Source organism: Phacochoerus africanus, chromosome 6 (genome assembly GCF_016906955.1).
Source record: "Phacochoerus africanus isolate WHEZ1 chromosome 6, ROS_Pafr_v1, whole genome shotgun sequence".
In the NCBI taxonomy this organism is placed as follows: domain Eukaryota; kingdom Metazoa; phylum Chordata; class Mammalia; order Artiodactyla; family Suidae; genus Phacochoerus; species Phacochoerus africanus.
Genome location: NC_062549.1, coordinates 49,844,311 through 49,867,697, shown reverse-complemented (window position 1 = coordinate 49,867,697; position 23,387 = coordinate 49,844,311). Strand labels below are relative to the sequence as shown.

Here is a 23,387-nt window from a genome sequence, read left to right as displayed (position 1 = left end):
GTGATTGGCTTTGTGTTTGCTGGTGTGTGTGTGTGTGTGTGTCTGTGTGTCTGTGTGTCTGTGTGTGTGTGTAGGAACTTCTTAATCGGTTTCTGGATTTATCAAAAAGGCAATTAATTAGTCTGTGTAACGTTAAGTCCATATGTCTTGGGGTAAGGAGGGCCTGGAGCTCCCTATTCTACAATTGCTGGCTTTTCTTGTTGAAAATATTTATGATGTGTTTAATGTACTTTCATTTTCTTACAGTTAATTTCTGGAGATTTATTTTGTTCCTGTGGTTGAGCCATTTTTTTATGTTTATTCATGTTCTTTATAACTTTGTGTTCATTATCTGCATGTTTGAAAAAACATCTACCTCTCCTAGTCTTTTTTTTTTTTTCCTCCCAATCTTTAAGGATTGTGTTTGTGCAGGGAAAGAACTTTGTCTTCTCAATTAGAGAATCTGGGGGGCCACTCAAACCCTTTCTGTGAATGTGTCTTCTCTGAGTTTCTGTGGGTAGATTCTTAATTAGGGGCATTTGGTGGGGTTTTTTGTTTATTTATTTATTTATTTATTTATTTATTTTCTGGAATTAATAATCTCTCGTACCATAGATGGTGCATGTGTGCTGTACTTAGGAACTTCTGAAGAAGCAAGATACCGCTAGTTCTTTTTTATTCTCAGAAGCTCCTACCCATCTAGAGTATGCTAGGTACCAAGATTATAGAAAGTTGAGACAGAAGCCAGTCTATCAGGCAGCCTGCTTAAAAGTCCGAACATTGAATGTATGTACCTACCACTCTTCTCTCTCTCCTCCTCAAATGAGAGACCATCAACCTGTTTTGGCCTTTGTCTCTGTGCCATGGGTAGTCTGGAGAAGCAGACTGTTCTCAGCAGCCCAGGCATCTAGATAGAGTATGCTGGGTCCTATCAGTGCTCTCAAAGATGCAGAGTAGAATCCAGTCCCTCAGACAGTTCTTCAGAAAGGTATACAATCCAACCTCTTCTCCCTCCTCAGAGAAAATTCAGGTGGTAGGAGTTTTGATCATAAGGAGCCTTGCTGTGGGGTGGGCAGTAAAGGGGGGGAAAGACTACCAAAAGAGGGTGCCATGATTTCTTTTCACCAGATTTGATGAAGCTGTTTTTATGCTCATCTGGAGTACAAGGGCCACTTAATTGGTTTCTGGATTTTTTACAAATGGAATTGGTCTATGGATTGTTGTTGAATCAGTGCCTCTGTGGAAAGGAGGAAGATCTTGGGCTTCCTATTATATCATATTGCTCACAATAAATTTATTTTTATTTTGTAATTATAGTATACTTCTCCCAGAGACCACATTATGAATAAATTTTAGAAGAAATTTTCTTTCATGTAATTATGCACATAATGTCTAAACAAGGTACATATTTTTGGAAAACAGATTATAAATCAAAAGTATTTTTCTAGGTTTTTATTTCAGAAGCAAATTGTTTTTGTATATTTTTAACCAAAGTTGAATAATATGAAGTTAATAAAACTCATTTCCATTGACTATTATAAAATGAGCATATTCCATGTCAGTAACAGCTTTAAAAATTATGAATTTTAGTAGAAATTACTATATTATGTGAATTATTATAATTTATTTAAACATTTCCCTATTGAGTATCATCTAAGTTAAAATATCTTACATGTACATCTTTGCATGCTTATATTTTCATATGTATATAAAGCTTATATAAATATTTAACTATTTACATGACTATTCCCCTAAGAAAAATTCTTAAAATTAGAATGAGTTATTTTATCAATTTGTCTAAAATATTATATCATTCTTGAAACATGCTGTAAATTTACTTGTTATAAAAGCTCTAACAACTTTTTCATACTCTTGCCTTAAGTTTTTATTAGAGTGCTATCTTATAAAAGACTCTAGTGTACACTAGAATGAAGTACAGTATATAATGGAGGAAGTATACACCAATTGGGAAAAGATAGTATTTTTTTAAATAATAAGTGTTAGGAAATAATCTGTACACAGGGTAAATGTTAGGAGTTAGCTATTTAACATGATATTATGTGGCAAAATTTATTTAAAATGGACAGTTATCCAGTTAAAAATAGAAAAAAATAAGAAGAAACTATGAGCATACAGTTTATATTGAGTTGTTCAATATTTATTAGTAATGAGATTAAAAGGGGAACAATAGTTTCAGTCAAAATAATCAATAACACATAATATAAAATAGGATTAACATAGAAAGAGTTTATAAAACCTAGGGATAAAAGCATTCATATTCCCTTTTAATGGGAATAGGATTTATCAAGTCTTTAAATTTTTTATGAAAATATAATTGAGTTGATTTACAATGTTGTGCCAATTTCTGCTGTATAGCAAAGTGACTCGGTTATGGATATATATATATATATATATATATACACACACACACACAAACTTTTTTTTGATATTTTAGGGCTGCACCCATGGCATATGGACATTCCAAGGCTAGGGGTTGAATTGGAGCTGTAGCTGCTGGCCTACACCACAGCCACAGCAACTCAGGATTAGAGCCGCATCTGTGACCTACATCTCAGAGCAACACCAGATCCTTAAGCCACTGAGCAAGGCCAGGGATCAAATCCACATCCTCATGAATCCTAGTCATGTTAGTTAACTGCTGAGCCATGAAGGGAACTCCCATATACACTCTTTAATATTTTTTCCATCATGGTCTATTCTATGTCAAGTCTTTTTAAAGTTGTTTTGAAAAATATTGAAGTGTTTAAAACAACAATTTGACACATTTTTCTTGTCAGAACAGTGTGTACAAAAATTAAGCTGGGTCATGAGTAGGTGTTCTGAAATATGCTTTTGCACAAATATTATATACAGTGATTGGACAAATTTTAGTGTAAAGAACTAATATTCTGAAGGTATGCAATAAAATAAATTTCTTTACTCAAATTGTTTACCTACACTGGTCCAGATTATATTCAGATGTATCAAATGGAAAATATCTTGAATGAAAATTAATTATTGTGAAGTTAATGAGGTAAATCATTACTTCAAATAATGAAAAAACTTAATTATAATGTGTATTAAGTACAAAAGATAATCACACTATTTATGTACTTTCCTGGGACAGTCCATTTATTATGTGATTATTCATGTCTGAAATAATGCTGCTTAAGCAATTGAACTGAAATCAATGTAGAAGGTTAGGTACTGTTAGAACAAGGTAGCTAGTCAGAGTATCCTTATTAAATGGACAATAATCATGATTAACTATGATTAAAATATATGACTGTCAGGTGAAAATTAATAAATTTTATTTTTCCACAAATATGAAAATAATTAGTGTCTATTAATTTAGTGCTACTTATAAAGTATTCTCTCTTATAGATTAATTTAGGTTATTTTTTGGTCCTCTAAAGAATCCTGTGATGATAAAAGCAAATTTATTTACAAAACAGAAAGATACTTAGAGACTTCAAAAAGAAACCTATGACTACCAAAGGTGTAGGATTGAACAGAGAGATGGATTGGGATCTTGGAGGGAAGGATTAGGGGCTTGGGATTAGCAAATGCACACTTTTGTACATGGAATGGAAGATCAATAGAGACCTGCTTTACAGTACCAGGAACTCTACTCAATGTTCTGTGACAAAATATAAGGGGATAGATATGTGTATAGGTATGGCTGAATCATTTATATGTGTCCTTTGTCCTAAAGTGAGCATAAGGTGAGTATCTTATAGACAGCAGATTGACAGTTTTTGCTTTTTTATCCAATCTGCCACTCTGTGTCTTTTGATTGGAGCATTAAGTCCATTGACATTTAAGTTGATTTTGATAGATATGTATTTATTGCCATTTTAAACCTTGTTTTCCAGTAGCTCCTATATTTCTCTTTTCATCCTTTTTTTTTTTTTTTTGATTGGATGATTTCCATTTATTTTATGCTTGAGTACTCTTCTTTTTAGTTTTTGTGAATGTGATATCTGGTTTTGATTTGTGGTTGCCCTGTTTTTAAGTATGTTAACCCCTTCCTGTGTCATCATGCAGGGTTTTTTGCACTTACTTTATCATGATCCTGTGCTCTAACACACTTTCAATTATTTTACTATTAGAATATGTTTTGATAACTGTGAGATAAAGTCTGGCTATTGTGCAATGAACATGAGGGTGCATGTAGATTTTTAAATGCATGATATGTCTGGATATGGGATTGCTGGTCTGCTGGTCAAATATTTGTCCTATATTTAGTTTTCTCAGGGACCTCTATATTGTTTTGCATAGTTGATTTACAATGTTGTGTTGATTTTTGCTGTACCAAAAAGTGATTCACCCCACTCACATCAATGCACAGATCCTCTAGATAGAAAATCAATAAGGCAACAGAGATCCTAAAGGAAACAATAGAAAAGTTATCTTAATTGACATTTTCAGGACATTACATCTAAAAAAATCAGAATATACATTCTGTTCAAGTGGACATGGAACACTCTCAAGAATTGATCACATACTGGGACACAAAGCTAAACTTAACAAATTTAAGAGTATAGAAATTATTTCAAGTATCTTCTCTGACCACAATGACATGAAACTAGAAATCATACAAGAAAATAAATGAGAAAAAACTTACTACATGGAGACTAAACAACATGCTACTAAAAAACCAATGGATCAATGAGGAAAGCAAGAAGGAAACTAAAAAATACCTTGAGACAAATGATAATGAAGATACAACCACTTAAAATCCATGGGATGCTGCAAAAGCAGTGCTCAGAGGGAAATTCATAGCAATACCGGCCTTCCTCAAAAAAGAAGAAAAATCACAAATCAACAACTTAACCCACCACCTAAATGATTAGAAAAAGTGGAACAAACAAAACTGAAAGTCAGCATAAGGAAGGAAATCATGGAGATCAGAGAGGAAATCAATAAAATAGAGATTCAAAAAAACAATAGAAAAAGATCAATAAAACCAAGAGCTGGTTCTTTGAAAAGGTAAACAAAATTGGCAAGCCTCTGGCTAGACCCACCAAGAAGAGAGAAGAAACCCAAATAAACAAAATAAGAAATGAAAAAGGACAAATCATAGCAGATACTATAGAAATACAAAAAAAAAAAAAACCATGAGAGAATACTATGAACAATTGTGTGCTAACAAATTTGACAACTTAGAAGAAATGGACAGCTTTCTAGAGACTTAAACCTGCCAAAACTGAATCAAGAAGAAATAGGTCAACTGAACAGACCAATCACCAGAAATGAAATTGAATATGTCATAAAAAACCCTCCCTATGAATAAAAGTCCAGGAACAGATGGCTTCACAGGAAAATTCTGCTAAACAAAGAGAAACTTATACCCATCTCCTTAAACTTTTTCAAAAGGTTGAAGAAGAAGGAACACTCCCAAAGACATTCTATGAGGCCACCACCACCCTAATTCCAAAACCAAAGATACCACCAAAGGAGAAAACTATAGGCCAATATCTTTGATGAATATATATGCAAAAATTCTCAACAAAATTTTAGCCAACTGAATCCAACAACATATAAAAAAGATCATAAACCACAACCAAGTGGCATTCATCCCACGTTTACCAGGATAGTTCAACATATGCAAATCAATCAACATCATACCACATTAACAAAAGAAAAGTCAAAAACCACATGAACTTCTCAATAGATGCAGAAAAAGCATTTGACAAGTCCAACATCCATTCAAGTCCATTTTTTTTTAATATGGAAGAAATATTTTTTAGGGAAAGTAAAACCTGACTCTATTAGTGCTGTACATAGAGGATAGTCTGTGTCCTCAGCACTAAGAAAATAATGTTCTTATAAGAAAAGCAGAAAAGTGTGTCAAAGAGAGATTAGTTAAATCTGTTGATTACTGAAGATAAAGAGTAATTAAGGACTATTGGTACATTCCTTGAAGAGGTGGCTGTTTTAAATTTTTATTCAAATAAACTAATATTTAAAAGGATGGCCCAAGGAAATGTGACCTTAATTATAATGCAAAAAATTATATAACATTCAAGTTAGTTTTATTAATACAATTTTAGGATATAGCCTTGGTTTTTTAGTTTAATGTTTAATTCACTTGATTATATTTTTGTTTGGATTGATCACATTTTTCTAAAAGTTATATTTGGTTAATTTTGGTATTCAAACTGATTAATTCTAATTTAAGTATACTCTTATTTTTATAAATATAATTTTATTTTATTCTTTCCAGTTTCTGATTCTGATGTTTTCTATATATGTGTATAAATCATGTGTGTATATATATATGCAAACGTACCTAGAGCAATGTGTATATATATCCAGAAGGAATTTTTCCAGACATTTAGAGTTGCAAAACAGCAATATAATTTTAAAAAATAAATGGTACCTTACAGGTGGTAAACATGCCAGTTCTCATACTATGAGCTATGACTAGGAATTTTCAGAATTTCTCTTCTCCCCTTTTCTCCATCTCTTTTAGTACCACAACTAAGAGAGGAAACTATCTTCCAGAACTCTTTTTATGAGGTGGGCTTTTTCCAGTTCACCCCCAAAGAATATTGCTCTGAGGTCCTATGAAGGAGGATGTCCATATCTGATCTCTCAGACAGACTTTGCCACTGACTCCAGGGTTTTCCTACCCCTGTGACTGCACTTTCTTTTTATTCATGATTTTTGAGGGTTTTTTTTTTGCCTTTTACTCCTTCATATTTTTAAAAATATTATCCAGAAGTTTCAGTTGTGTTACTTGGTTTCATAAAAACCTAAACTACTGTATTTTGAGCTTCTTCTTGTGCTCAGTTAACCTTTTAGGGAAACTGCAGTTTAATATTGAGATCTCATTTTTTCAAGAAACATTTACTGAGTGACCACTTTGCAGATACACCAGGTGAGCTAGAGATATAGATTCTTGTCTTGATGGAGCTTGCATCCTAGTGTCTAGAGGGAATAATACATAGTAAGCACAAGAAATAAATCAGTAGATTAGATAGTATGTTAGATGGTAACAGAACCATGGCAGAAAATAATCAGGGTAGGGTGAGGGAGCTGGGAAGAGCAGGTTAAACTCTTGGTAGCAGAATCATGTAGATTTCTTTGAGAGGGTGAGAGTTGAGCAAAGATTTGAATCTGGCCAGATAGGTGAGATAGGGGTCTGGCTTTCTTGGCTATCAGGTTGTGCATCAGATATCCATTCTATCCTTGCCTCTAAATGGCTCTAAGTCCCAGCGTTTGTCCCATCTTAGAAATGTAGAGAAGGAAAGGGGGAAATGGGGGAGAATGAGGTGGGGAGAGGAGGTGGAGGGCATCTAATACCAAACCTGGCCTTTCATCTGCCCTAATGTGAAGTGAGTAACCAGTCATATATATTGTTATTTTTCTTTTAAAAAATGGTTTTATAAATGTTTTATTTTGATAAATTCTTTTCTTGGAATAGTTTCTGAGGCATGTTCAAAATTTAAATTTATTCCACTCATATATCTCTGGGTTTCCTCTATCAATAATTAATATAACTTTTTTCCAATCTCATATTTGTGAAATTGGAGAAATGCTCACTTATTTTAAAGTTCTTATGCAAATTGACAGGTACTTAATATGCATGAGATTATTTTACATATGGTATTCATATTTTATAAGAATGACCCATTTTAATGTACCATGAATTCAGAAGGCATAGCATAATTAGAAATTAATTAATCAATGATCAATTTTTCTGATATGCATTTCTATTCAGGATTTGCTTCTACTTGGCCATTAATGCTGTTTATCTGCATGCAAATGTACTTTTTTAAATAACAAAGAGGTAATGTTTAACATTGGTTAGTTTCTTTAGTAGGGGCCCCTTATGGAAATATTCAGTAAATGCAAAGCTCTTTCTAACCAAGATATTGCTTCAGATTATAAAAGCAAAAAAAATTCAAAAGTTTTCCCCAAATAAAAAATAAAATTTAAAAATATCTACTATTGTTCTTTTTCTAGTAGTCTAGTTTTACAAGGAGAACAGATACCCATTCAACTATTGCATGTTCTGTTTGAAGCTGCCTCAGTTTTACTGATACTCAGATACGCTTCTGCTCCAAACTGTGTTTTGTTCTGTTAAGCTAATGGACTGGAGTTTATCTTAATTAAGAAGATGCCCTTTAACAATCTTTCTAATCACAAGTTTCCATTTAAACTGAGACCTTAGCTGTCCCAGTGCTGATGCTAAGAGCCAGTTGGGAATTAAGTTTATCAAGTTTCTTCTTCTAACCTGATCTGAAAATTGGAATAAAGTAGTTTTATTACATTTGAGACTATTTACTGGTATAGGACAAACAACATAAAGGAAAAGATCAATATTTGATATCACTTTCTATGAATCCTTCAGCTTTTTTTCTTATTTACCTTTAAGAGAAAATCTAGTTTGTTCTTTTCATAATGGTCTAATGCTTTCAGGTTTTGGAATATGAATCTGCGTCTTGATGAGGCTCTTTAAAACCTATTTTTAAAATCAATTTTATTTCCACATTAATTAATGTGACGCTTAAGTAATAACGAATACATTTTTTATTACTCAATGAATTTATTACATTTATGGTTGTACAATGGTGTGGGATGGAAATACTATAAAACTGGATTGTGATAACCATTGTACAATAATGAATACATTTTTTCTGTATAGTCTATGACTAAAATTTTTCATTTAAAATTGTGTTATAATTCTTTGGATCTATGTTCTTTATCATTTTCTATATAAGCCCCCAAAATAGGGTATGGAGATGACAGTATCTATTTTGACATCACTGTCCTATTGATTCACTAAAGGAAGTTACAGTCTCTACTATCATATAACATTTGGCAAAACAGTACTCTTTACTTTTGAGAGTAGGGTCTATGAAAAACATTGCCCATGTCTTTTTAACTTACACACAATTCTACAGCTATATTATAGTTTTATATTTGAAGATAACTTCATAATATAAATTTTTGACTATTAGAAATGTAAGACAAAAATAATTACTATAATTTTATATAGGAAAAATAAATAATTGGTGACAATAAAATATCCTTTTTTTTTCAGTTTGTTCCTAAGTATTTTATTCTTTCTGTTTCCGTTATAAATGGGGTTCTTTTCTTTTTTTTCTTTTTTTTTAATAATTTTTTTATTTTCCACTGTACAGCAAGGGTAATGTATACCCTTGCTGTAAAATATCCTTTTGATTTTTTATTATACACTTTTAACTCTCAAGATCCAGATGTTAAATATTCAGAGATTTTTTGAACCAGTTGTTTAACCACTGGCAAACTATCCATGGTAGAAATATATACACCATGAAGATCAGCAAATGCTGCTATTTGGGGCTTGCCCCACACTTCTCTTCCTCTCCTCCACCAGACAGATTAATACACATCATTGATTTTACTTCCCAATTGTTGTCAATGTTTTCTTCTATATTAGTTAAAGATATAAATATAAGATATAAATTTTTATCATGTATTGCCTATTAACTGGAATCCATTAGGAAATTTACTATTAACAGTTGTTAATGTCAGCTTTTATTATCATAATATCTAAAATAATTTCTTATATAAAGATGTGTGAAATAATGAATTATCTCTTTTGTTTTCAGTGATAGTGGAAAGTGGAAATATAATCTCCTTTGTGGCTTATATTAATTCTGGATATTGCAAAATTTATAGAAATATTGTAGGACTTTCAAAAACACAATCAAAAAGAGTGGTAAGTTTTAACCTCATGTGTTCTTTTAAATCAGATGTACTCTGGTGAAAAGAAAATATTGAACATGTTTTTTTGTGCTTATTGGACATTTATTGGTTGTCTTATTTTGTGAAGTTTCTGTCCATTTTTGACTGTTTGTTGCATTTATTTTCTTCTTTTTACTCAGTTGTAAGATACAGGAATGTAAAATACATTGTAAGATATGTTGAGTTGTACAATTTAGGAATGACCAAGAAGGGTGGTCATCCCTCTTTATCAGAAAAATGCAAACTAAAAACATAACAAGGTACTGTTATAAGCATATCAGATTGTCTAAAATACCCTCAACATATGTTCCAGAAATTCCACTCCAGATATTTACTCAAAAGAAATGAAATATGTGCTCAGAAAAAGACTTGCGTGAATCTTCATAAGCCCCAAACTTTAAGTAATCCAAATGTCCATAGACAGTTGAAGGCATAGAAACATTGTGGCATATTCAATCAATGGAATGTCAGCCTCAATAAAAAGAACTGATGGTGCATTACAAGAAATGGATGGATCTCAAAGTATTATTTTTGGTTAAAAAGTCAAACCCTGAAGAATGTATTCTGTATGATTCTAGTTTTATGAAGATCTAGAACAGGCAAAACACTAATACGTCATGACAGGAAAGTTAGAACTAATCCATCTTTGTTGGTTAGGCAGTCTTCAGCGGAATTCAACTTAATATGCAAACCTCTTTGAACTCTGCTGTACCAGTCATATTAAGCACAAAGACATGTTCATATAAGTGGCATGTTTTTAACTCAGATATTGGCTTTTGACACTTACTTATTAAATGTTTCACTTCTTTTGAATTTCTGTCACCTTCCTAACCTGAGGGCTGCATTCTATTTTATTGTTTTAAACTTACTGCTCAGCAACTCCTCCCTGTTTCATTATTGTTGAGCCCTCCCTAAAAATATGATTTGGAATTTTAACTTTTTCTCCAGAACCATGCATACTGAAAGTACTCTTGACTCTTTTCCAGAAAGTTCCTTTTTTGTACTTAAATTGCTAATCAAACTCGATTTCCACTATTCATTTTTATTTATACAGAAAAGTCAGGGTAGAATCTCACCTTTTGCTGTTAATCTTTTCATCTCTTCTATTCCTGGCACTCTCTACTTGTTTTTAATGTCCTTTGTTAGACCAAAAATTGTGCCTTACAACTGGGGCTGAGATAACAAATGGTGGTTCACATAACATGCTAAGCTAAGTTATGCTTACAAAACAGTATCCTATGACCTTGAAAAATGGAATGAGTTAAAGATTACATAAACATTTTGGTGGATTAAAACTAATGTATGGGTCACTAAAGGAGAGTGTTTTCAATTATTCAGTACTGCTAAAGTTCTCATCAATTTACTATTGTTCTAATATAGTTGAAATACATGAATAAGTAAATATTTGCATAAAACTGCGAACTTATTTTAAATGCCATATGCCAAAATTATTTATGAATGGCGAGTTTATGATATTAACATTATTTATCCATTATATGAAAGCGGTTTCACTGAACATCAATTATCTATATCTCTTACAGAAAAAAAATCAAAAACGTGTTTATATGGGTAGACTTAAGGAGAAAGAGTCTTTTGGTGAGATTAGTGTTCTTCTTCAAGTTCCTTTCACATGCACAATAATTACTGGAAAAGACGTTGAGATGGCAATCATTGAAGATAAAGACCTATTTGGTAAATGCATAAATTATTTTATTTCAACTGTTATTTTATTTGATTGGTGTTTGACAATAGTAGACATATTTCATAGACAAATTGGGGCAGTCAAGTAAATATGTATGTGTCATGTTATTTTCAGAGACAGCAAACCTATAGATAACTCCTTTATAACTTCATAGTCTATCTGACTTAATTGTGCTACTTTTAGAATACATTAGCAATATGTTAAAAGTCTTCAATTTTAAATTACTAAAATCTCTCTGTTTTTCCCAAGTTATCACTAATACCAACCTTCTCCCATTTTCTGAAATATCTTTTGTTTTTTTTATCTCTAAAATAATTGTTTCTATGCTTCTGGTTCAGGTCAAGTGTGTACTGTACTCTAATGGACAATCTAGATCAATTGTATATTAATATCCTGTGTTTAAGCCTTTATCTGAAATTTTAGAGCTCTAGTGATATTGAAAGAATAATCATGCAGTCACCTGTGAATGGTCCTACAAACATTATAAATATGCAAATAGGACATGTAAATATAAATGAAATATAAATGATAACATTGGTAAAAGATCTAGAAACTCATATAAATTAGCATAGGAGAGAGATTTACCCCTAAATTGATTCAATTAGAGAATTTTTCATATTATTTGTGCATAGATTTGACTGAATTCTCTTTTCTAAATTTCAAGGATTTTGTTTGTTTGTTTGTTTGTTTTGCCTTTTCTAGGGCCGCTCTTGCGGCATATGGAGATTCCCAGGGCAGGGGTCCAATCAGAGCCGTAGCCACCGGTCTATGCCAGAGCCACAGCAACGCAGGATCTGGGCCACGTCTGCAACCTACACTGCATCTCGCGGCAACAGCGGATCCTCGACCCACTGAGCAAGGCCAGGGATCCAACCCGCAACCTCATGGTTCCTAGGCAGACTCATTAACCACTGCGCCACGAGGGGAACTCCCAAGGATTTTTTTAAATATCTCTTAGAGAATATGTACTCTTTACTTTTGTAATTCTGATTTGGTTCAACTTAAAATTCATATATCCATTTTTTTCCTTATGGCTCACACATGAGGCATCTGGAAGTCCCAGGCTAGGGGTCAAAAAAGAGCTATAGTTGCCAGCCTATAGCCTACAAAAAAGAGCTATAGTTGCCAGCAATGCAGGATCTGAGCTGTGACTGAAACCTAAATAGCTCAGAGCAACACCTGATCCTTAACCCACTGAGGAAGTCCAGGGATCAAACCCACAACCTCAGGGATACTAGTCATGTTTGTTACCACTGAGACACAAGGGGAACTCCTCATATATCCATTTTTAAAAGTCATACATTTAAAATAATTAACTTTCCTTCTGTGACATTCAAATGTCACCTCCCTCAATGTAAAGATCACTTAAAAATAATTACCAACCACCAATTATATTTATAATATTCTCATTTGACATAAGCTAGATTTTTCATTTACTGTACTAGTTATGTTAACTTACGCAAGGTAAGTACACTGAATTATTCTGTGTAAACCAACATTTTATGTAAGAAGTATTTCTTTCAAACATGCATTAGAATCTTTACTGGCAAACTAAAATTCAAATAGATGGTATAGTGTAAGCTTTGTGTTTTTCTGTCTGTTTTTCCTATTTTAAATTTCTATCAATAATTCATTCATTTGAAACATATATTAAAGCAATTGACTTGTGTGAATAATTAAATATTCCCTAAATAGAAATGTTGAGGACAAAATCTCCTTGTTTGCTAAAACTTAGAAGATATCAGAGTCTTTTTATTTCTAACTACCAGTAATTTTATATTTTATTCCCAAACCATAAAAAACAAAATTGACAAGCCTCTGGCTAGACTCACCAAGAAGAGCGAAAAATTAACTTTACTTGAAAGGATCATCTTCACCCATGAACAATTATGATATTTAATTTTGAATTTTTGTATTACTTCATTCTATTTCCATCAATTCCACTCCTTTTATCATCTGAAATATTGATCCATCTATTTAAAACAGCATAGGGTAGGGCCCAGGAGAAGTAAAATGAGCCTTAGAAAATATCAAATTGAAGAAAACTGAAAATATTAAACTAGGATAAGAAAGATGAGTAAAAACCCATACTATTTATCTTGCTATCAAGAAGATGTTAGTTTATTACCTGTTATATTACACTTGTGCTAGGAATAATTGTTTATATTTGAAGTAGTTTATTAGAAAAATAAAATAAAACCAATAGGTTACAATAGAATTCTTGGTCATATGTGAACTATGCTGCCTGCATATTCTAGAGTATCAAAGATTTTAACAAATAGTACGGTAAATTTGGGGGAATTATAAAATATACTGGAAAACTAAATTAAAGTTTATATTTTTGTCAGGTATACAATTCACGCTTTCTATTTGCTCCTGTATAAATCACATAAAGAGCCAATATAAATTAAATAATCCAGTTTATCAAAAATATTTAGCAAATACCTAAAGGAAGCAATATATTCACTATACCTGTAAGTGGAGATTAGTAAAACAGAATCCAAGAAATATAAAAGAGTGCATAAATGTTAAATATTGCATCTGGAGAATTATGCATGTAACTGTCTATATACAATCATAGAGGAGGCTATACAATAATTATTCTGACAATATTTAAAAAGACTTTAGTAGTGAGTCCTTTCTTCAATTAGGTTGTTATCTTTTGGAAATAGGAAATAATGTGCTTTTTCAGCTGTATACATGCTTCTCAGATATTACCTTGAACTATCTAAAAAAGTTGAGAACAGGGTTATTAGGTTTAAACAATGTAAATATATTCCTTTTCCCATATAATGCCACTGGAAATTAAGTTTACCTGATTACCATTTTTCTGAAGGTCATATATTTTTGTCTAGATGCAGAATTTATACCCCAAATCATTTAAATTAAAATTATGCATACCAACTATCTCAATTTTACTGACATCTGGAATTCTCATCCTACCACTAAAATAAGTGCAGTACTTTTGCAATGATAAATAATTGCTTTTCATACAAAAATGGATTGCTACTGTTATTAATTTTATCTCATTCAACTGTGCATGATTAAATCCATAGCTATGGATTTAAATGGTCTTTTCAAAAATGAAATTTTCAATTCCAAACTGAGATCAGTACAAACTATCTGAAAGTTTTTGTTTTTAAACAAAAAGAGGATCCAAAGCCTCTTATCTCTCATAGTAATTATTTTAATCAAAAGCCTAGGAAAACATATTTTGTTTACTATAGATAAGTCTGTTAGATGTTTCTGAAGTAATGAATATATTCTTATCAAAAAGATCTTCTTTCCAACACATCAGTACTTTTCTGTGCTGAGGCAAGTTATAATCAGGTGTCTCCTTGGTAACAACATTAATCAGAAGAGCTTAAACTCTTGAATGATTTGCCACAGTAACTATGTTTTCATTTTCCTCTTTGTGTTTTTTTTTTTGGTTGATGATAAATTTTTTGTATAAAAATAAAAACTTCATTACTAGTTAAAAATAACATATGACAAAAATATTTTTGTCTTAAAATCCTTTTTGCTCACTACTAAAAAATGCAAACATTTTGAGTATAACTTTTGCTTTATTTTGGAAAAAATTTCAGTAAAAAAAATATGCTTCTTTTAACTATTTCCCAGTAACTAATGGAGTAAAACCTTCTTAGGAACTTTATAAATACATTAAAGAACATTTTCTTTTTTTTTTTATATTGGCATTTTAACTTTATTTATTTTTTAATTTATTTTTTCCACTGTACAGCTTGGGGACCAAGTTACACTTACACGTATAAGTAAGTGTAACTTGGTCCTCCTCCCTTTGTTTTGTTGCAATATAAGTATCTAGATATAGTTCTCAATGCTACTCAGCAGGATATCCTTGTAAATCCATTCCAAGAGCAACAGTTTGCATCCCATAACCCCAAGCTCCTGATCCCTCCCATTCCCTCCCTCTCCCATCAGGCAGCCAGAAGTCCATTCTCTAAGTCCAATGATTTTTTTTTTCTGTGGAGATGTTCATTTGTGCTGGATATTAGATTCCAGGTATAAGTGATATCATATGGTATTTGTCTTTGTCTTTCTGGCTCATTTCACTCAGTATGAGAGTTTCTAGTTCTATCCATGTTGCTGCAAATGGCATACGTTGTTCTTTTTTGTGGCTGAGTAGTATTCCATTGTGTATATATACCCCATCTTCCTAATCCAATCATCTGTTGATGGACATTTGGGTTGTTTCCATGTCCTGGCTATTGTGAATAGGGCTGCAATGAACATGTGGGTGCATGTGTCTTTTTCAAGGAAAGTTTTGTCTAGATATACACCCAAGAGTGGGATTGCAGGGTCATATGGAAGTTCTATGTATAGATTTCTAAGGTATCTCCAAATTGTTCTCCATAGTGGTTGTACCAATTTACATTCCCACCAACAGTGCAGGAGGGTTCCATTTTCTCCACAACCCCTCTAGCGCTTGTTATTTGTGAACTTATTAATGATGGCCATTCTGACTGGGGTGAGGTGGTATCTCATGATAGTTTTGATTTGCATTTCTCTTATAATCAGAGATGTTGAGCATTTTTTCATGTATTTGTTGGCCATCTGTATCTCTTCCTTGGACAACAGTCTATTCAGGTCTTTTGCCCATTTTTCCATTGGGTGATTGGCTTTTTTGCTGTTGAGTTGTATAAGTTGCTTATATATTCTGGAGATTAAACCCTTGTCTGTTGCGTCATTTGAAACTATTTTCTCCCATTCTGAAAGTTTTCTTTTTGGTTTCCTTTGCTATGCAAAAGCTTTTCAGTTTGATTAGTTCCCATTGGTTTATTTTTGCTCTTATTTCTGTTGCCTTGGGAGACTGACCTGAGAAAATATTCATGAAGTTGTTGTCAGAGAGTGTTTTGCCTATGTTAAAGAACATTTTCATTAATGATAAAACCTGTCAAATATTTTGAACATCTGAAGACATGTACATCTTATTGGGGAAATTAAGTTTAAATTATGAGACATCACATATATTACTTATATTACATTACATATGTCATATATATTACATATAGGTAATCACATATATTACATGTATGAAAAACATATATAGAAAGATATGAAAACATCACACATATTACATATATGAAGAAATGATAACATTAATTAGAAAACTATGTTGACCACGGTATTATAGTTTCATTATATATATTTAACCATTGATAAATTTTGTAAACATTTGCTGTTGTTTTTTGCATAAATAAGTCAATGATTTTATTGTTTGCTTTTTCAATAAGTTACTTCATAAACAAAAATATGAACCATTTCAATTTATGCATTTTTGGATGGCAGAGTGTACTCTAGCCCATTATAGGAAAAGCAGCAAAAAAGATATCAAAAGCATGTTACAGATTTCAGATTTGGTGATGCTCTGCTTTATACTACACATAAAACTGCTAGTTCTAATACAAATGTAAGCTTTGATGAATTATGTATTCAGTGATTCAAAGGTTCTATGTTTGCATCATCCTGCCATGTCCCTCAACTATATAGCCTACTTGTGAGTATGATTATTTGCTATTGGTGAAATTGATCTTACACAATTTTTACATTTTTAGTTAAAAAATAACCATAATCATTTTCCATTTCTATTGCATATAAAAATTAAAACCAATATTACTCTGGGTTTTTGAATGTTTCTATCAGAATATTATTACAAACTATTCTATGTACAAACTCTTACGAGTTTATTGGACAAGTTTATATTTGCTTTCACAAAGCAGTTTTATAATGTTTCCTACATTCTTTGATATATTTTTAATGAGAGGAGCTTTTCCTCTGCCCTTTGAAAACTCAATCTAATGATCTTATGAACACTTAAGTCATAAAGTAGCCTATATGTTATTTTTAGCTTCCAAATATTCTCAATTGAGATATTAATATATCTAGCCTGATAAGAAGCATGTATCCAAATTTGACATATGGTTTGGTGGGCTTGCTTCATGCTTATATTAGTTTTCTACTGTTACATAACAAATCATTGTAAATTTAGCCACTTTGTTTTTTTAAGTTTTATTGAAGTATAGTTGATTTACAAAGTTGTGGTAAGTGCTGCTGTACAACAAATTGATTCAGTTATACATGCACACACATCCATTCTCTTTTATATTTTTTTCCACATAGATTACCTCAGAATATTGAGTAGATCTCTCTGTTGGCCAATCAGTCCTTATACCTCAATGAACATATGCCAATACCAAACCCCCAATCCACTCGCCACCAACTTGTCCCATTTGGTAACCATATATTTTTCAAAGTCTGTGAGTCTATTCCTGTTCTGCATATAAGTTCATTTTTTTTTAGATTCCACATATAAGTGATATCATATGATGTTTGTCTTTTACTCTCCTACTTCACTTAGTATGATAATCACTTAGTACGTCAACTCAAGTTGCTGCAAATGGCATTATTTCATTCTTGTATACAGTGAGTAATATTCCATTGTATGTATGTACCATATCTTTATCCATTCCTTTGTCAATAGGCATTTATGTTGCTTCTATGTTATGGTTATTGTAAATAGTGCTTCAGTGAATTTTAGGTGCATGAATCTATTTTTTTAATCTTTATTTATATATATATATAGTTTTCTATTGTACAGCACGGTGACCCAGTTACACTTACATGTATACATTCTTTTTTCTCACATTACATGTTCCATTATAAGTGACTAGATAGCGTTCCCAGTGCTATACGGCAGGATCCCATTGCTAATCCATCCCGAAAGCAACATTCTTCTTTCTGAGTTATGGTTTTCTCTGGATAGATGTCCAAGTTTGCTCAATCATATGGTAGTTCTATTTTTAGTTTTTTGAGAAATCTCCATACTGTTCCCACAGTGGTTGCACCAATTTACACTCCCAATAACAGTATAAGAGAGTTCCCTTTTACCCACACCCTCTCTAGTATTTATTGCTAAATAGACTTTTAGATGATTGCTATTCTAAGGTGGTACCTCATAGAGACTCTGATTTGCATTTCTGTAATAATGATATTGAGCATGTAATAGTGATGTTGAACATATTTTCATGTGCTTTCTGGCCACCTCTATGTCTTCTTTGGAGAAATGTCTGTTTAAATCTTCTGCTTGTTTTTGATTGGGTTGTTTGTTTTTATGATATTGATCTGAAGGAGGTGTCTGTATACTTTGGAAATTAATCCCTTGTCCATAACTTCATTCGCAAGTATGTTCTACTGTTATATGGGTTGAGGAAAGCTCTCTGCTTTTAAAGGGCTTATTCTATGGATGATCTGGCTAGGACCTTCCCATGTTAAGGACAGCTGGTTAATATCCTTACTTACATCTGCAAAATCTCTCTGCTGGGTATTACAACATAGCTATGGAAGTTACACCATGGTCATGGAGGCTATCTTAGAATGCTGCTACCACAATACTGGAAGCATGTTAGGCATCTTTGCTTCCTTAACACCAGCATTCCTTCTGTGGTTTCTGATCTCTCTGCTGTGAGACTTGTTGGGGCAATGGGGAAAAAAAAGAGATAAGTGGACTGAAAATATCTTAGTTGATCATTTCTATTATAAATTTGCTTCTCACTTTTTGTACTTGAAAATGGTTTCAAGCTAATCATTTCTTAATGAGTGCCTTGAAATGTTTTTAGAAATGTCTTAAATTGGAAAGAGTCCTTTCACTTATAATTCCTTAATAGGGATGTGAGCTTGAGATGTGATGCTTTAAACTTTATTCTTACTTCTCAAGATTGAGAAAATTCAGGGTCTATTTGTTCCCATATAAATTTTAGAATTGTTTTCCATAGTTCTGTGAAAAAAATACCATTAGAATTCTGGTAGGGGTTGTGTTGAACCTGTTAGAGGCTTTGAGTAGCATGGGCATTTAACAATATTAATTTTCCTAATGCATGAGTATGTATTATTTTTCCACTTCTTTTTGTCTTCTTAAGCTCCTTCATCAATATCTTATAGTTTTCATTGTATAGGTCTTTCACTTCCTTGGCTAAATTTATTTCAAGGTATTCTATTTTTTGATGCAGTTGTACTAGGATGGCTTTCCTGATTTCTCTTTTGGATAGTTTGTTGTTAATGAATAGAAGTATAATTGACTTTGTGTGTTGGTTTTATATGCTGTAACTTTCCTGAATTCATTTATTATTTCTAACAGTTTTTGAGGAGTTTTAAGTATTGTCTCTATATAATATCATTAACAAATAGAGTTAAAGACAGTTTTACTTCTTTCTTTCTAATTTGTATTTTTTTTTCCCCAAATTGCCCTGGCTAGGACCTCCAATACTATGGTGAATAATAATGGCTGAGTGGGTATCCTGAGTGGTCTAATATTTGATCTTTAGAAAAAATTTTTCAGCTTATCATTGAGTATTATATTAGCCGTGGACTTACTATATATAACCATTATCTTCAGGTATTTTTCCCTATTATTAATTGAAAATTTTTATTATAAATAGACGTTGAATTTTTCAAATACATTTTTTTAATCTTTTGAATTGAGTATATGATTTTTATCCTTTGCTTTATTAATGTAATATATCACATTGATTAATTTGCAGATATTGAACTATACTTGAATCTTTGGAATATATTCCACCTTATGATGGTATATGCTCATTTTAATGTATTGTTGAATTCAGTTTGCTAATATTTTGCTGAGACTTTTGCATCGATTCTCATCAAAGATATTGCCCTGGAATTTTCTTATCTTATAGTGTTTACATCCAGTTAAATTCATGATATTTTCCACTTTTACTAGATTCCCAGGAAGAATAATGTCACACTTGCCTTTAATTGTTGTAGCTTCTTTACCTAGATAAACTCACATTATTAATTCTTCCTTACTCTCTCTATTTTTATTTTTTTTTACTTTAATAAAATTTTATATATGATTACATATTTACCTTATATCATATTTTTAACTATATTTAAAATTTTAAAAATATAAAAATACATCAAGTATATAATATGGAAGTGGATGGATTCATTAGTTCAATAGTAAAGAAAGGTAGAGTTTAGATATGTTTTTAATGAATAGAGTTAAATATTATCTGGTGTTTTTATCTTAAAAAAAAGCAAGTTTTATTGAAAAGTAGACTTTTCTGAAGCTGATGATTAATGACTAGTACTGCTCCTACTGACCCAGAATTATAGAAGTGTCAGCTCAATAGATTTAGCTGAGACCACCAACCACATAGGTATATTGAAATATATAGTTGACCCTGACTACAAATAACTTAATTTGAAATGCAGCCAGGCAGCATTTTGGCTTTAGTGCATAATTTCAGAGTTCATGATGCCTCTCTTGCTTACTTAGACATGAAAAATTTTGATAACTATAATTAGTTCAGTTTTAGTCCTTAACCTTCATAGGTTTTGATACTTCAAACTTGTAATTATATAATGCCTTACTCATGAATGTACATTCAGCCAAAATTTTGACAGGTCATATAAAGTTATAGGCAATATATTATCTTCACTTAGAAAAGGTTTTGTATGATTCGTAATTGTGATTATCTGAAAACAAAAGGAAATTAATGTAAATTTTTAGCTAATAGAATAGGAAATTATCAATCCATGACAGAGTGCCTTTCTGCTTTAGCAGACAGTAAAATATTAATCAGATATCAGCAGAGCTTCTTTGTCTGCCTGCTTGTATCTCTCACAAGGTCCTATCTCAATAAACCAATTTCTTGCCAAAAAATTATTAATCAGATCTCAAAAGTTCAAATCAACCCAAATATTGATGAAAGTCCTGTATTTCTTAAACATAGTTTTTGAATTAATTCACATAAAATTTCAGGCCAAGTTTCTCCATAAAACCTATGCTTCAGTATCTTTAGACAGACTTGAAATTTATGTATATGGATTGCATAATATATCTATTACACAAATGTAATTTTATAAAATTATAATTGGATTATATTTCTGATAAATTTTAAAGTTTATAAGTTACAAAGCTTGCTCAATTATTGGAAACAAAAATAGTTTACATCCGATTAACTCAATGTTACAGCTTATAATTCCAAATATATTTTATAGTACAGTATTTTTATCTTTTGGTTATTTATATCATTTGACAAAACTAATTCCTTACAAAATACTGGAGTTCCTGTCATGCTGCAGTGGAAACGAATCCCACTATGAACCATGAGGTTGCAGTTTCAATCCCTGGCCTTGCTCAGTGGATTAAGGATCCTATGTTGCTGTGAGCTGTGGTGTAGGCTGGTAGCTGTAGCTCCGATTAGACCCCTATCCTGGGAAGCTCCATATGCCACAGGTATGGCCATAAAAGGCAAAAATAAAAACAAAAACAAAATTATGATCTCTTACAAATAATTCATGAAAAAGAAAATTAAAATATAATTAATACTGTGCTCCATCAATAGGTACATGGCAGTTATAGCCACAGAAATATAATAATTAAAGTGAATAGCAGAGTTCCCATCGTGGCACAGTGGAAACGAATCCGGCTAGGAACCATGAGGTTGTGGGTTCGATCCCTGGTCTTGGTCAGTGGGTTAAGGATCCAGCGTTGCCGTGAGCTGTGGTGTAGGTCACAGATGCGGCTCGGATTTCGCATTGCTGTGGCTCTGGTGTAGGCCAGCGGCTACAGCTCCGATTCGACCCCTAGCCTGGGAACCTCCATGTGCCGTGGGAGTGGCCCTAGAAAAGGCAAAAATAAATTGAATAAATAAATAAATAAATAAAGTGAATAGCTACTTTATACTTTATCTGTCTTGTATTTTGCCACATTGTTTTTCAAGAGTATTTCTGGTATTGTATGGTATTGCATGATTGCTAAATATTGAATATCACTCAGTTTTTCAGGAAAGCATTTAAGTAAAATGTATCTAGTAATTTGATAAAATCACTTCTATTTAGAGTTATGCACGAATAATAGAAGCACTGCATTTTAAAATCTGTTTCCTTAAACTGAGATCCTAATAGTGAAAATTTTAATAAAAGGAGATATCACTGAGGATTTTTGTTCTTATTTCCCATATCTGCTTCCTCTACCATGTTCTAGACCATTATGCTTATATGGAAGATATTGACTTGTGGTTTCACAATCTTCCTTTTCTCTTTCTAAGCACAGAAGAAGGTTTAATTCCCCAGTCTTCAGTGCAGTTAGGTTGCAGCCATATAACTGGCTCAGGTTAATAGAATAGAAGGAAATTATCATAGCCTGGCTCTGAAAGATATCATCCTCTGTGATCTTATACTCTGTTTGAAAGTGAACTTCTCTAAGATTGCTGAGTCACATGATGGTGGGAACTTGGAGCCTTGAATCCTTTTCTTGGATAGAATTGCTTCTGCTTATAAAAACATTTCAACTAGGAACATCTGTATTAGACTTTGTGTAAGTGACAAACATGTGTTGAGTAAACAACCAAGATTTGCTTTGTTTGTATAAAAACTAGAAGTGCTACTCTGAGTCATACAACTGGCAAAATGCAAGATTTTTTTAGGAGTTCTTAGAAAAGTAAGAATTCCCAAATTAGGACATGAAATGAATATTCTTTTCATGATAATTCTTTAATTCTTAACATCTTAGAAAAATACTCGCAAAGATTTTCAAGGAACATTTTTGAATAAGAAAATATATGGGCATAAGGAAAGTATATGCTAAGCTTTAGATAAGATTTTGAATTATATTTGATTAATTTTATAATAAGTATTTATATACAATAGATGGCAGAAACATAATTTCAGCGGTTTTAAAAAACTAGTATAATTAAAAATCCCCTGACAAAATTTTTAAAAATCTGCTTATACTTTAGTTATATATTTCCAGAACATAACCAATGCTCTAGAGTATTCAGTGTGTTGTCTGTTAACATAGAGAAGTAAGTTGAATTTAGTACATTTCAAAGAGAAAGCAAAAAGTTAGACAAATCAATAATCAAAATGAGTCTCAATAGACTATGTTTGATGAATTTCTACAAAGATTTACTAGAAAATG

The 23,387-nt window shown here is 31.9% G+C and overlaps 1 protein-coding gene across 1 annotated transcript in view; it reads left to right on the top strand.

Annotated features, from left to right (window-relative positions):
- CNBD1 (cyclic nucleotide binding domain containing 1) overlaps positions 1–23,387 on the top strand; it is a 560,677-nt gene that overhangs the window by 407,677 nt on the left and 129,613 nt on the right. Inside the window, exons 9-10 of the mRNA XM_047782853.1 lie at positions 9,585–9,694; positions 11,262–11,412. Coding sequence (XP_047638809.1) covers positions 9,585–9,694; positions 11,262–11,412 — 261 coding nt within the window. The remainder of the gene's footprint in view (positions 1–9,584; positions 9,695–11,261; positions 11,413–23,387) is intronic.